This window comes from Aspergillus tanneri (assembly GCF_003426965.1).
Source record: "Aspergillus tanneri strain NIH1004 chromosome Unknown AapTan_7_pilon_pilon_pilon, whole genome shotgun sequence".
NCBI classification, from domain to species: Eukaryota; Fungi; Ascomycota; class Eurotiomycetes; order Eurotiales; family Aspergillaceae; genus Aspergillus; species Aspergillus tanneri.
In genome coordinates, this window is record NW_022984634.1 from 1,595,906 (window position 1) to 1,611,724 (window position 15,819).

The window sequence follows — 15,819 nt, forward strand, 5'->3', positions numbered from 1 at the left end:
GTGGAATTTACTGTACGAAGTAAGAGTATTATTACCTAGGTGGAGATCAGATGTGGTGTTGAGGGTCGACCGTCCACGTGCCTCCTTTGGTTGGGGAGACTGCATCGACTCCAAGACTACTGTGCATCTACGAGTGACACGGTTTCGCTGATCGTCGTCCTTAAATCCACAAATGGAAGTGGGGTAAGGAGAAGCCTGGTAAACTTTGGTGGGTTGGATGCATCCGAGGCACCATATGACGAACGTGAAAAAAAGGCAAGATACACAAGGCAAAAGAGGGGTAAACATTAGTAAAGATCCAAGTAACGCCGATGGAATTCCGACGTACAAGTGTAAATTTCTAGATACAGGGGGACATGCGAACAAAGGGAATGCCAATGCTAGATCTGATGCGCTAAGAGCCCTATGGCCAAATAGGAAATTCCGAGAGAGTTACCAACTGATATTGAGCCATAGACAAAGTGAGCTCAAGGACCTGTCACATCGTCCCCGGTAAGGCCGCCCTTGTTCTTCACACCATACGGCGTTCTCCTGCCCTCCTCAATTTCCAAGGGCCTATGCTATCCTGTCCACCTGGCGGGCACAAGCAGGACATATTGCTCATGACCACATACCGTTATGTCGACAACAACAGACTGCTTATCCAACGGGACTCCAGGGCATGGGGATCAGGATCCTGCTTTGCATCGTCTGGATGAGAGGAACGGTCTTGTGCACTGTTTCCGCCCAACCTTCGATACCCCACGACTGTTCCCGGCGTATTTTGCGCTCCTCCAGGTTTGCAAATTGCCATAAATGATGCACAGTATTTAAGTCGCCGATCTGCACAAACCATGCGCCAACTCCCTCCATAACTTCACGGCGAGCTTTGAGACCACGTCGCCAGTGAGTTTCCCACTCCAGTAGGTTTCCAGGGTGAAGAGTGTAGGAACGGAGTTCAAAAAAGTCCTCCCAGACGTCGTGGTGGTGTAGTTGGCCAAAAGGAGAATTCCTGCATCAGCGATGTCTTTTTGCTTTTTATTAAGCTCTTTAGCTTCCGATCAAACTCGGGGAACTCTGGGTGCCGAGAAATGTTATGGAGGGAGGCATGGTAGCCTTCATATCGCTGGTATTCCCAAATGTGCACTACAGGGCCAGCAATTAGCTTCCAGGCATAAAGGCTCGGGCCAGTTTTATCAATAAAGGAACGTGGAAAGGGAGAGGGGGGAGGTTGTTCCCCAGGTTTAAGTACCAAAAGTGTCGTTATCACCCACTTGTGTGCGCCAGCTTCCTACCAAATTCACCCTGTTCTCTTCTGTGGAGGCCATGCGTGGATACCACTGGCCCACGAGATCGACATATTCGTCTACCTTGTCGGGCTTGACTTCATGAAAAACAATCGAGTGAACATATTTGCCGCGAGCGAGGACTTGGGAGAAGGAGCGTTCAATATCCTTATCGAGTTGTTGACCTTCCTTCGTTCCGTATATCAGTGAGGACAAAGGCCCCCGCTTGGGAGACTGCGCGGTTTCCAACAAATGTTCGTCTCCTAAACCACGATGGGTAGATAGTGAGCCCAATGCCTTACCGTCAAGAACTTCGGCGGCATCTAGTACACGACTGCCATTATTGCTCGCACTGCTCACGTGTGGAGCAACAGGAGCGGTGGCGTACTCACGGAAGCGATCACGGGAAATAGGGGATGAGGCAGAACCAGAAGCAGAAGTATCAACGAACTGACTCTCTTGCTGTTCTCTCTTCTTACGAGCCACCTCCAAATTCTCACGAAACTCCTTCTGACGTGCATTAAACTCGGTCGCCGAGTCGGGCGTGATGTCACGAATGGAGGGTGTGCGGCAGACAGCGGCAGAGGAGGTGAAGGGTCGAACCAGCGAGGATGCCGGTCGGGGAAAGCGTGATAGAAGCATAATGGCTAATGATACGAGGCAGAATGCAAACAAAAAAACTTCAGATGCTAGAAGGGACAACAGATCTGCAAAAGGGGTAGGAGAATGTGCCAATCGCTAGTGAATAAAGACGAAAATTAGAGAAGAGTAAACAGCACTTCCAGAGGAACACAAGAATGGTTTAAAGGAAAGGGGAGAGGGAAGGGGGGAGCGAGGAGAGGGCGACAGAATGAGCAGGGGCGAGATCGATGGTCAGACCAAAAGGCTTCTGTGGACTGGCTGCTGCAGAAGAGATGTCACTGTAGAAGTACTGGGGTTTCAAGGATGTTCAAGCGGAGAAGAAAAGATCCTTGATGAAGACGGTGGGATATTGGCCACAGTTACTGGCAGGTTGAGGAGATGAGAACTCAAAAGGCCAATGGAACTGGGAATCAACGGAAGCTGGGGAAAGCTGGCACATGAAGTGCGGGGAAGGAGATTGTCCCGTTGCGGTCACGGGCGATACTAGGTTAAAGGGCTTCTAGACTGAGGACTGACGACAGTCCAATGGTACAGCTATCTTTGCCATATATGATATGATCCACAGGCCTAATCCACAATAAGTGGACAGTAGCTACCTCTTATGATGTTCATACCCAAAGCTCTATAATTTGCTGGCAACCTTGTCCTCATTGATCTCCACTGCGCGTTGCTCCATTCCTGAGACAATGATGACGAAAGCAGTGCTTCTCACGGACTACATACAATTGCGACACATGGAGACGACAGGGGTTAGCCCCACAACTTTGAGAAAATTGCATCTAGCTACTGAGGGAGATTGATCCCCGAAGAAGATATCCACGTCCGCCATGATACACTAAAGAGCAATCCGGTCGTTCGGGTCCAGCAATGACGTAGAAAGGGAGAAATACCTGCCTTGGAACGCGAGTAACTTACAGAACCACTGGCGATCAGACTCGGCTTACTAGACCAAAGTAGGATTAGTGGAATTGGTCCAACGCGACCGTGTGTGCCACCTCAGGTTCTCTCACCCCTCTATGCTGGTATACTTAACATTATTGCCTACGACTGATTGTTGGAGCGTCGAGTTTATCATCTGACCCTGCGATTCTTGTGATATTGACTGGGAAGTAGTTTCAACTGATATCATCTCGCTCTACTACCAGATATGACGGATTCCGTAAACCCGCCCCTCTCGTATGAGGCGTCTGCAAGCACCACCCATCCTCATGTTGCAACCACTCTTCCTCCAGAGGTCATTGCTTGTCTAAAAAATTCACGGTTTGTGGGTACTCTTGCATCTGTTAAATAAGACTGCTTTGCATGTGAGACTAACCTGAGTTCCCTTCAGCTCCATCTCGCAACATGTGACGGAATGACTCCTCATATATCTCTCATGTCCTATACCTACCTACCCTCGACTCCCTTTAACCCGTATCCCACAATTATCATGACCACCAACCCGTCGTCGCGCAAGACCAACCATCTATTGACCAATCCCCAGGTTTCCCTATTGGTCCATGATTGGGTGTCTCATCGTCCGCCTACGCGAGCCACGAATGCTGGCGAACGTGAGGGATCCCCGCCACCTGCCGCGACAAGGTCATCGCTAGCCAGTTTGTTATTGAATCTTAATACAAGCGCTCTTTCAAGTATTTCCACCACCATCACTGGCACAGCTCGCTTCCTGGAGCCCGGGTCCGAGGAGGAGACCTGGTGCAAGGAGAGGCATCTCGAGAATAATACCTTTGAGGAAGAAATGAGCTTCATTGGCCAGCAGCAGCAACAACAGTCCGGCCAACGAAGACCCAGTGTTTCAATAGATAGTGATGTCCGCGTGGTCACGGTCCGAGTGCGTGAAGGACGGATTGCTGACTGGAAAGGAGGAGTGCGTGATTGGATGGTGGTTCGAGAGGACGCGGAGGAGTCTCCTTTGATCAATGGAGCTTTGGATGCTTAGGTCTTGTATAAGTATATTCTCCATTCAGCTTTGCGGTAAAGAACCAAAATGTATCATGGATTTATGGGTATTTTGCTTCCTTTTTTTTTATTATTTAGACTTTTGTATACACCGGATTTCAAACGCCGGTAGCGTAAGTTCACCATGAGATTGCAGGATTTTCAGGGATTTACATACGACCTCAAGAAACTAACGGGCATTTATAACTTATAGGCTATAAACAGCCTGTCCAGAGTAAAATCGTGTAATCAAATATGCCATGATGAACAGGAATCAATCACATGATCCACGAGCGACGGTGACGTCTATCTGAATCTTATCGGAGAAACAGTGCCGAGTTAGCGGTAGTACGTTGTTCAACACAGCGTCTCTTGTACCAGTCAAATATTCAATGGAATCGCCTCGATCCACCAATTGACGGTAACCAAAAATGCACTGATAACTAGGCCGCTACATATCCATTAATTGACTTAATATCAGACCACACCCCCAAGTGATCAGCTCCCGAAGCACCCATCCATGCACGATGAGACTCGCCCACCTTCACTTCCCAGGCATCACCTCCTTCACACGGGTCTCCAATCTGCAACAAACTCTCACCAGTCGTCTCCTCGCGCATAAAAAGGCAGTCCTCCCTGCCACGACACCCGTCTCCGCGGCCCCCGACCCAACGATCATCACCTTCACTCCGAACCCAGTGTACACGACTGGCCGACGCGATCTACCACCCTCCAATACCTGTCCCGCATCTCCCTCTTCCTGCATAAATCATATCTCCCTTCCGCCATCGCTGGAACCGATCCGCTCCCTGTTGACCTCTCCCACCGGCTCCCCGGTAGCAGAATACCACCCCACGCTACGCGGCGGCCAAACGACGTACCATGGGCCAGGACAGCTGGTCGCGTATACAGTGTTCGATTTACGCCGACTGGGTCTAACCCCGCGGTGTCACATCCGGTTGCTGGAGAACAGTGTCATTGATGTTCTGCACGGATATGGGGTGCATGGTCTCGTTACTGAGGATCCGGGGGTATGGGTGCAGCAGAGTGAGAGTGGGGGGGTAGTACCAAAGAAAATAACCGCTGTTGGGGTGCACCTTCGTCGGAACATCAGCTCTTATGGAATTGGGTTTAATATTACGGAGGAGCCCATGTGGTATTTTCAGCAGATTGTCCCGTGCGGGCTGGAAGGGAGGGAGGCTACGAGCTTGCAGGGACAGGGTGTCGCTGGTGTGGAAGTTCATGAGGTTGCGAATAGGTTTGTGGAGGCATTCGTGAAGAGGCTGAATGCGGATTTTGCCTGTGGTGGTAGTGCGACGGGTGAGAAAATCGACGAGGTGTATAACGTTCGAGAAGAAGAACTGAAATATGAATGAATGCCCGATATACCTGCTACTACAACTACCTTTGGGGGTGATATAGGGGAATGTACATACATAATATTCTGTCTATAAAAATCTGCATATACAGCTGGAATTCAAAAGTGGATTGGAAAATTAAACTATAGATAAATCAGTTCCATTGATATAATTAGTACACATGCAAAATCTATAGAGAAATTATAAGTGCAGTCCATATCTCGTCCTTTGTCCAGCTGGCCCAATGACCGTGCGCTAGACGAGAAAGGGTGTCAATCGCATAAATGGAAGTGTGGCGTAGAGATAAGGATTGGGTTGCATCTGCAGCTGACTTCGAATCGAGAAACTGGGAGTAAGCCAACTATAAAATAGATCAACAAAGTATGTATAAAGAAGCGAAATGACCAAATAGAGACAAAAAAATCTGCTGAAGAGCAACGCGGAAGTAGACAGTGGTCTGCTCCAATAATCCGCAGGTCGTAACTCCAGTGTTGCTGTCGTGGAATGGTGCCAAAAACCAATAGGGGTATACAAAAAGGAAATTCAAATGGCGCCAGAGACCGTCCAAGTTGAAAAGCGTAGACAATGCATTTAAAGTATGACACACCGTCCCTTGGGTCCGTTTGACCCTTGGGTCTTGACCTCCAGCGCGACTTTAGCCGCTTCATAGAAGGTCTCCATGATGCCACGATTTTGGACAGCGGAGCATTCTATCATCATATCAATGTTAAGGATCCCAATTTCAATATACGCTGTAACTACGGAGAATGACTTACCTAGATATTTCACTGCACCGATTTCTTTTGCCTTAGTAAGGCCTTGTTCGTATGTGATGGCGTTTACGTTGTCATTCAGGAACTCGTCCTTCCTCAGGTCGCATTTGAGCGCAGTAAGAACAAGTTTGACACCCGGGCAATTCTCGGATATTTCATCGATCCATTTAGTAGCCACGTTCTCAAACGAATCGGGACTGTCGACCTATATTTGCAGGCGCCGTCAACTCCTGAATAGCGAATTCAAAGCAAGAGATAGCACCAACACTGAAACAAAGCATTATGACGTGCGTGTCCTCGTACGACAGTGCGCGTAGTCGGTCAAATTCCTCCTGGCCAGCCGTGTCCCATAGCGATAATTCAATATGTACATTGTCGACAAAGATATCTAATAAGTATAAGTATAAGACTTAGATAGTTTAGGGAAGGAGCAATTACCGTGGACATAGTTTTCTAAACGATGGTCAGCATACTATGATTTAAACAAGTAGGGGAGCCCGCGCACCAAAAACCGTAGGCTCACTATACAATAGTCGCAAACGTTAATATGGCAAAATATGCAGTGGATTTATTCAAAACAAAAGTGATCCTCACTAGACCGTTGGGAAGTATCTAGACCAGAAAGATTAGTTAGCGTAGTCTTGGGGGCAAAAAGGAGGGGAAATTGGAGTCGCCAACCCTCTCGTAAAGACATTCAGGGCAGAGGTCTTGCCGCAAGCTCCATCACCTCTATTTGAATAAATGTCAGGATTCATTGTTCGAGCATGTCCTTTAGTTTGCGGAGCACACTGACAGGAGTACCATCTTGCGTCGGACAACCTTTTGACGCCCACACAAGTCCATTGCGAAAGTAATGCTATGCGGAAGTTGCTTGTTGGAGTATGCGACAAGAGGAAAGCTAGCGCGACGTATCGAAAGCTAATCCTATATAGGCATATATCGTGTGGAGGGGGTATATATTAAGGTATAGTAGATGGTATTGCAGTGTAGAGGAGGAAATAAGGAGAAAGCGTTGTTGAGGAGTACAGTCGTGGGCCGTGCAGAGTCGATGTCATCGGATCATGAAAGGTTCAGCAGCGAGCAAGGCGACCGTCATCTGCCAAGGGCCTTCGCCTCCCGTGCCTAAGGTATGAGGCTCACGACGCCCCTAGCCAACCAAGCACCGGAAATATTTTATTGTAGATAGGTACCTTACGAACCAGAGTTGCAGTACAGAGTAGTTTCTATTATGTTTGTAACTGATAGGCCTTGGTCCACCATGGATCAACTCCAGGCTATGGGGTCGCTGAGAAATATTCATTCGAGACATTACGAAGTAATTAGCGCGTGATGGAGCAAAAACTTAATGGCAACAACCACCGACTGTCTCACTGTCCCACTCTGTATGCAAGGCTTCTCTATTTTTTGGGCTTATTATCCCATATAACGGTGGCAATTAGGCGGTACTTTTTGTTGTCCAACTCTGTCTAGCGGATGATCGGAGTACATAGTAGTAGTTATAAGTCATTTATCTGCGCTTACAAACATGTGAACATCTCCTATGACCCCATACTACTCAATCCAGCTATTTATATAGTCGCTATATAGAGCAAAACCACTGTCTCAGGTCAACTGCGCGATGATTTCAATCAAAGATATCCTGATACAGCAAATGCCATTCAAACTCTCGGCCTAATCAATAACTAAAATAGCCTAAACTGCCACGAACAAATTTAAAAAAAAAAATAATAAATTTATAAAAAAAAACCTAAGAAGGATAAGCCATGTTTACTTTGAACCTGATAATTATCGAAAGTAAATAGATAGCTTGCAGAAGTGTACATAGTCTAGTTGTCTTGAATCTGTACTCGAGAACCAGGTACTGTCGGACCCATCATGGCATAACTAAGCGGGGAACAGTGACTTGAGGCTGCCCCAGGCTCCGGTAGGTGCGGGAGCTCCCTCGCATTGCGCCAGCTTACTATCTGCCTTCTTACTACCTGCACAACTTTATCCTCTACTCCCTTATCCATCGTACCTGGCATTCCATCCCACGGCCTCTTAATTTTTACGAAAACCCGAGCAAAAGAATTGTTTCAATTAATTCAAAACATACCAAACTCCCGAGAAAAGTCTTTCGGATTCCCCCACCATGTCGGACGATGACGATTTCATGCAAGATTCCGGTGATGAAGAGTGAGCTACACCCCCCCCTCTGTTTACTCGCTGTGCGGTATTTTAGAAGTGATATCTAACTGACTCTGGCAAAAAGCTACGACTTCGAGTACGAAGATGCGGACGATGACGAGTCAGGAGACGTTGGGATCGAGAATAAATACTACAATGCAAAACAAATAAAGATAGACTCTCCCGAAGAGGCGATCATTGAGTTTCTAGGGGTACCACCACTGGAGGAGGAGAAAGGCGACTGGTAAATATGACCACCACACTCCGTAGACAAGTCCAATGCTGATGGCGTCCGAAGGGGGTTTAAAGGTCTCAAGCAAGCCATCAAATTGGAATTCAAACTCGGGCGGTATGGCGATGTACGCTTTCCCTCCATCTCTATTTCATCATGCACGGCACTAAGCTAACTGTCTTCCAGGCTGTCGAACATTACAGAGAACTTCTTACCTACGTCAAGTCGGCCGTCACACGAAATTACTCCGAAAAGTCCATTAACAATATGCTCGATTATATCGAGAAAGGCTCGGACGACGACAAAGCTTACCAGTGTATGGAGGAATTCTATTCATTGACCCTCAACTCGTTCCAAAATACGAACAACGAACGCCTGTGGCTGAAGACGAATATCAAACTGGCCCGTCTCTGGCTAGAACGCAAGGAGTACGCACAATTGAGTAAAAAAGTGCGCGAATTGCATCGAGCATGCCAACGGGAAGACGGTTCAGATGATCCCAGCAAAGGGACTTATCTACTCGAGTTATATGCGCTGGAAATCCAAATGTATGCAGAGACGAAAAACAACAAACGGCTGAAGGCCCTATATCAGCGTGCCCTCCGCGTCCGGTCGGCTGTACCGCATCCGAAAATCATGGGGATCATCCGCGAGTGTGGAGGGAAAATGCATATGAGTGAGGAAAATTGGGAAGAGGCGCAGAGCGACTTCTTCGAGTCATTCCGCAACTATGACGAGGCAGGCTCGATGCAAAGGATCCAGGTCCTCAAATATCTTGTGCTGACCACCATGTTGATGAAATCGGATATCAATCCGTTCTATTCACAAGAGACCAAGCCATACAAGAGCGACCCACGAATCTCGGCCATGACAGACTTGGTGGATGCCTTCCAGAGAGACGATATCCATGCCTATGAGGCCGTGCTAAGCAAAAACCCGGACGTACTAGCCGACCCATTTATCGCAGAGAATATCGACGAAGTTAGTCGAAACATGCGAACGAAGGCCGTTCTCAAGTTGATCGCACCATACACCCGGTTCACGCTCAGCTTTATCTCCAAGCACATTAAGATTTCAGTGCCAGAAGTCCAGGATATTCTTAGCTTCTTAATCCTTGACAAGAAGCTCGACGCCAAAATTGATCAAGAGAGTGGGACCGTGGTAGTAGAGAGTACTAGCGACGTGGATCGACTGCAATCTCTGGAAGAGTGGAACGCATCGCTAAGGGCGCTTTGGCGGGCAACCCTAGACGACGGAGAAGGGTTCAAACACGACGAGGCCGCGCAGCTTCATGGGTTGAGAGGCGGCCCAATCTTCAAATCGGGGTTCGAAGACGAGACGCCTGCAGCAGGTGGACGTGGTAGCAGTTTCCGGTTACGGAGTGGATGGAAAGGCAAAGGGTCCGCAAAGGCAGGCGGTCCCGGCGGATTCTAGGAAGAGATGAGGAGAGGGGCAGAGGAATCAAGATCCTTGTCTGTTGGAGAGCGTAACGAGCAGGGAGGAAAGAGGAAAAAAAAAAAAAAAAAAAAAAAGCCCCGTCCCAACAAACATTTCCTACCTATTGATACTACCCCATACGGCGATTTGATTATGGGAATGCGGCTTGCAAAATACACACCGGAGAGGCCGAAGACAGTGACAGGCACAGTTTTTTCTTTCACTCAGTCACTGCATAGTGACATAGCTGTCTAGTAGTAATCATTATTACTGTAGTATTGAACCTAACCCCGACGTCAAGCTGTTCATTGGTGGGGATTCGAGGGATGAAACCCCAGGTCCCAGTCAGCAAGAACTAAGGTAAACTTCCACACCCGTTGTGGAGACCCGAGTCAACTCCTATTGTACTTATATTGGTAGATAATAAATAAAAATAAGGTAGAGTGCTATAGCCTCGGAGTCAGTCTAAGGTAACGATTAGTGAATCTCGTTCTTGGGGCCAAGGAAGCTGCATCCGAGAAGAATCACGAGAAAAGTTCTCTTTTCTTCCCCTTTCTCCACTCCCAAGAGAGTTTTTTTTTTTTTTTCCTTTTCTCACTTTACTACCCAGAGATGAATAGTAATAACGCTCCCTCTATGGGTCTAGTTCACCAGGATCACCGGGTGTCCACCGGAGAAACCATGCTACTAGTATGGTCCATAGGCCGGGCCCAGCAGCGTATGTTCCCCCTCTTATGCGCAAAAAAAAAAAAAAAAAAAAAAAAAAAAAAACTAAAATTAAAAAAATATATTAAACTAAAAAAGTAAAAAAAAAGAATACAATAAAAATCAAACGAAACAGCAAGAATCAAAATCGGCACTAACTAGCTAAACCAACCAACGATATGCACCAGAACACGGCAACCGGGCAACCCAGAATAAAGCACGACAACCAGCATAGGTATTTTGTACCTAGCCTGTAAGGATAGTACAATCGAAGTGTCTGGACAGGCATCGACTGTGGGAGTGAGACTGAGAGATGGCTTTAGGGCCTGCAACGATTAGCGCAGTGCCCGCCAAGGGACGGATAAAAATGGAGTACTTTTGCCAAATGGCGGCCTGTCATCGAATGAATGGTTCGGCCCGCTGGGGATTTTCTTACTGATTGGAACTGTCCTAGGTATTAGGTACGACATGGGTACTGATACTAATGCTGGAAAAGGTTGGATGTAATCCTTCTCTGTATGTAATCCATCATCCAGGGTAATAGTACCTAACTACGGAGTAGTAGCCAACGGCTTGGTAAAAAAAAAAAACGCAAAATATGCCTTGATCGTTAGTGGCAGGGAGTTGAGTTGATAAGCTGGGTCCTCTTCGGTGGAGTCTCGTCTGTCTGTAAGTGATAAATGCCATTTAAGCACTAAGTGGATAGGTGCTTCGTTGCAGTAGAAGAAATTTCGCAATCAGTGTTTTAGCTGATTTACCCCATCGGCACTATTCATACGTGTCCGATTAGATGCCTACAGCTTCCGTATCTGCCGCTAGACCTAGGTCCTTGGTCAGTTGGATGCGTTGTAATTGTATAGTAGAGGTATTTAGCGTGTAATCGGGAATTGGAGTGTTTGGTGACAGCGAAAGAAGAATATTTCGTTGGAAAATGCCTAGACATTGGTCGGTGTAATTGAAAGAAAATGGTGCATTGGTCTCTGACAAGGACCAGGCTGGAATGACGAAACGGTAGGCACCGATTGCACAACAGGTACGAGAAGAAGAGGGACAAAAAAAAAAAAAGGTAGGTGGAGAATGTGGTGGGCTCTATCTGTCATGCAGTCACACGCAATAACTACATAGCCTGATTCTCTTTGTTTTATTTTTTGCATTCCATTCTTTCATTTCCTATATTTATTTATTTAATTTTTTGTTGATTATATATATATATATGTTTGGTTTAAACCACTTTACTCCCTTGTCTGTACATACAAGATCCCGCTGTCACCATGTAACTCAAAAGGACAGATTGTTCTCGGGCTACCCAGGTTCCAGTAAACTGGGATGCGCGATCCTATTAAAGGAACTCTAGAGACGAATCGGAAAGAGTCTCTTCAGCGCATGGTGGACGGAAAGGATGTATATAAACAACGCTTAAGAAAGCCATTCCCAGGACTCAGGTACAAAGAAAGTAGGTACAAAGTACGGAACAGGGAGCAGAAGAAAGGCAACCGCCACCAAGCTACCCAGTAAGCAGTCCGGGAAAGGAGGGTAGGATGTTGTCTCGGAGTGGCTTCCGAGGTAGCATATGCAAGCCCGCTCCTAGTTGGATCGAGAATCTCCCTAGGCTTCAATTTGCCTGATGCCGCTCTGGCGCATAGACGACAGATTGGCGGTTTTAAGACTTAAGGATTTAAAATCTAGCCAACCCAGCAGCGGTCCTTGGCCATCCAGAATACGGAGGGATGCACCAATCGAATTATTCTAGGATGATCACAGAAGCAACGAGAAGGTGGTCTGATCCTCATTGTCACGGTTCACGGTGAGCAAGTTGACCGAGTCATAATACGGGAGAGGGGTTATACGGAGTACAGTGATACGCTAGGTACGATGATTGACTGACAGCTACTGATGACCACCATCGAGAGTTTCTTATTGCTGAGTTGACGGATGTGATCATTGGAAGCCTTATAGAGAGTAGCTCAACGTTAAATTGCTGATGGGATTGGAACGATTGATGATTCGTCGGCTAAGTAATAGGACTTGGACTCCAGCATGTACTTTCTCCATATATACACCCCCATGGATATAGTACATATGTACATACACGGATAAAGGTATATTCGAGAACCCGGTGGAATTCACTAACAGCCGTTACCCGATCTCGATCAGCTGAAGGGACAAAAGTAAACCCAGTATACAGAGTGAAGCGATAAACAAAGCCACAAATGACTTGAAGAGTAAGTTCACTGTCTTCTACTCCGCACTCGTATGCTGCATGCAAGACGGCAGGTAGCAGGATCTATTTAGATTAAACCTCAGTCCGTTTAACCTCCGTTGGGCGTGGAGACAAGAGAAGCTCATCGTTTTGATGCTCCCATCCGGCTCCTACTCTTGTGAGTTTAGGCAGTTAGTCAGTTCCCCGTAGATAGTCTCAGAGCAAATCTCAGCCAGCATTTAGTTCCTGTTAGTGGTGCTCCACCAGTCTAGCGTTTGTCCTGCCGGGACATGTGGTCGCTTTCGAGTGCATGGGGATCGAGAGGCGCAGAGTCGGAGTTGCGTCGAGATTGGGCGTTCTGTGTTTGTTCCCGTGAAAGAAACTAACTTGGATCACTTAACCCACAGATCCACCCGCACATGAATTTAATCTTGTTCCTTGATTCTGGGTAATCGACTCGAGAAAACCCCGGTCGACCTCTGGCCGCTGTTGCGATCTGAGCACCATCCTGTTCGATCCCTCCCAAACTAAATAAATGGGGTTGGGAAACCACAATCGCCGAAGGGTTACCGGCCAATAAGGGGGGGTCTCGGCATTTGGTGTGACAGCGTCATTTCATATGTAGCTACTGTAAGTATCCCTTCCCTACCTAGCATCGTTAAAGTAAGTACCGGGTACCTTAGTACCTGGTATCTAGTAAGGCACAGTTGGTAGTTGCAGGTACTGCTGTAGTAATGCCTACTTACTACTCACACTTTTCCATCAAAAAATATAAATTGTCGGCTATTCGGAAGAGTGTTAATAGAACGGAACTAGCGAGGGTATTTTCACCTATGAACAACCTGGAAAGAACAAAGTGTTCTCTTATCATCCATATATTCCCAGGAACATGTACAGTGGATTTATTGTAACCATCACGGGAACCCTCGCAGGGTTAATGACGCTCGGGAAGAACAATGGGATGCAAAAGTGGCCTAAGGATCGTCATTAGCATCGGGGTCCATTCCACCTCCCAACCGGCTATTCCGCTGCATCTTCAACCCACTACTGGGATTACTTGCTTGCTACTACTAATTAGTACTTGCCATAGTACTCTTGCATTCTCATTGTGGTATTTTTTGACTCCGCTCTTCTCTCTTGCCTTTTCTTTTTCTTTTTCTTTTCTTTTTTTTGCTGGCATTCATGTGGGTTTTCTGCTCTGTTTTCCTTTTTTTTTTTTTTTTTTTTTCCGCCAAGTGACCTCTTATCATCGTTGTCTCTTTTCCCTTCTCTCTCTTCTTCCTTCAACAAAAGTCGGATCATTTATTATTAGCGCCTTCCCACAGTGCAGACGAGCTCAGATCCCTTACCCATTCCAATTCCGTCCACATCCGTCCTGTTGTATACCCATTCCTACGCAAGAGAAAGAGAGCTGTGAGTACCAAATGCCATATCGCATCACAATTTACTATTAGCATCATCATCATTCTCATCATTATCATGACTAAAACTTCCTCTTGGATGGTTCCCCATGCCCTCTCGTCTCTTGTTCTTCATCCGGCTGACTAGCTAGCTAGCTACTAATTAGTTAACTAATTGTGGACTGACTAAACTTTCTGGCTAACTGCTAAACTTCCAGTTGTAAACGAACAAAAACCCCGCGCTGTCCATGGTCCTTCGATACTAATAACCTAAAGGAGCTTCTCCCCGCGAATACGTCTGTGACATTATTCCCCTGTTAAATCCAGATCAACGTCGGTCCTATCCTGTTTCCTCCAGTTCTCCAAATCCCTGTTGGTTTCTTGTCCATTCTTATCTATCATCCATCTCAATTGTCATCGTTCTTGGTGATCTACTCGCCACTATTTTATATTCTGGGACTGTCTTATGCCTAACGACATAAAGGCAGTAGTGTTATTATCTTTCTGCTCTCTGCCTAATTACACTTTGCATACGCCACGACACGTGTGAGCCTGTATGTATGCATCTTGGTCGTAAACGAATTGTGTGAAAGAGGTCTGTGTTCTACTTTCTTTCGTTTGTCTTTCCTTTCATTTTCTTTTTTTTTTTTTGCCATCTCCCTTTTAAATATTTACTCGTTCCATTCTGGTGGATATTTAGCCATGAATTACCTGCTCCGTTGTCCCCTCGTCTACCTTTTCTTGAGCTCTTTTTTTTTTTTTTTTTTTTTTTTTGAAAACTGTGCAACGCATAAGGGAAAGCATTTCCGGATGACAAAATAGATCACAAAACCCTGTGTATGATGTGTGGGTACTCAGAACGCATTATCAATTTCCAACTGATATTTGGTGGAATCTTCTACCGTCTACCATATGATTAGTTGTTTATTTACGACTGAAGTTGTGATCCTTGTAAGGGGGTTTAAAAGAATGTTATTCCAATGTGATTACTACTATCCTACCGGGACTTCTTCCCTGTTCACTAGCAGATCACATGCAGTTGCACAGGTGATGAGCCTTTAAGTTCACAAGTTGTCTTCAGCTATCTTAACTTCCCTTGCGTCTTTTCACTTGCCAGCTTTCATTCTATTTGCCTATTCTATTGGTCTCCATTGTCCCTATTATGTTGCATTCCTTTTTCCTGTTTCACAAGTCTTCCTATCAAGTTCTACTGTGAATATTCCCCTTCTGCCCAGTTGCTTCTGATTGATTATTGGTGATTTTTACAATTTTATATTGCACCCAGGCCCCTGGGCCTTTTCATTTCCTCACTTCCTCTCTATCTAGAGGGATGATGCATACTAAGTGTATGGATCAGTAGGTCATTTACGTCATTGGTGAAACGCTAAGCTGGTTCTTACAAAACGGATCAGCCATAGCAGTGGAGAGAAGAACCTTACGCGGAGGATGCCAGTTTGCCTTGTGCATATTATGTGGGTTCAAATTCTATTTTCTTGTTTGAGAGCTTGGAACGTGGATTAACTTAGCTGGTGTTACCAAAGACATAAGGGCCATCTGTGAACACCCCAGTCGAAGGCCCCTGCGGCTCAAATATTTTCACGTTTTAATGCGATGTCCTTGTCTGATATTCCTTGGAATCATCTTGGCCCTCTGAATCCCCTTCCAACCAGACAGGACTCAGCCACTGCTCTTTGTTCGCAGTC

General features: G+C 46.4%; 5 protein-coding genes across 5 annotated transcripts; 3 read left to right on the forward strand and 2 right to left on the reverse strand.

The window, feature by feature from the left end:
* Positions 1-639: 639 nt before the first annotated feature.
* On the reverse strand, positions 640-1,907 carry ATNIH1004_007110 (NIPSNAP family protein; the record flags this gene model as incomplete). Its single annotated transcript, XM_033571737.1, has 3 exons — positions 640-991; positions 1,047-1,125; positions 1,232-1,907. The coding sequence occupies 3 exons, from the start codon at positions 1,905-1,907 to the stop codon at positions 640-642; spliced, it is 1,107 nt and encodes a 368-aa protein (XP_033425052.1).
* Positions 1,908-3,336: 1,429 nt separating this feature from the next.
* On the forward strand, positions 3,337-3,846 carry ATNIH1004_007111 (uncharacterized protein; the record flags this gene model as incomplete). The annotated part of the gene is made up of 1 exon (XM_033571738.1): positions 3,337-3,846. The coding sequence occupies one exon, from the start codon at positions 3,337-3,339 to the stop codon at positions 3,844-3,846; it is 510 nt and encodes a 169-aa protein (XP_033425053.1).
* A 526-nt stretch (positions 3,847-4,372) lies between these two features.
* On the forward strand, positions 4,373-5,221 carry LIP2 (lipoyl(octanoyl) transferase LIP2; the record flags this gene model as incomplete). Its single annotated transcript, XM_033571739.1, has 1 exon — positions 4,373-5,221. One exon carries the CDS (start codon positions 4,373-4,375, stop codon positions 5,219-5,221), a length of 849 nt encoding a protein of 282 aa, XP_033425054.1.
* A 573-nt stretch (positions 5,222-5,794) lies between these two features.
* Positions 5,795-6,819, reverse strand: rho3 (Rho family GTPase RHO3; the record flags this gene model as incomplete). The annotated part of the gene is made up of 3 exons (XM_033571740.1): positions 5,795-5,913; positions 5,980-6,181; positions 6,766-6,819. 3 exons carry the CDS (start codon positions 6,817-6,819, stop codon positions 5,795-5,797), a joined length of 375 nt encoding a protein of 124 aa, XP_033425055.1.
* Positions 6,820-8,107: 1,288 nt separating this feature from the next.
* Positions 8,108-9,808, forward strand: ATNIH1004_007114 (putative COP9 signalosome subunit 2 (CsnB); the record flags this gene model as incomplete). The annotated part of the gene is made up of 4 exons (XM_033571741.1): positions 8,108-8,151; positions 8,228-8,386; positions 8,441-8,501; positions 8,561-9,808. 4 exons carry the CDS (start codon positions 8,108-8,110, stop codon positions 9,806-9,808), a joined length of 1,512 nt encoding a protein of 503 aa, XP_033425056.1.
* Positions 9,809-15,819: the final 6,011 nt, after the last annotated feature.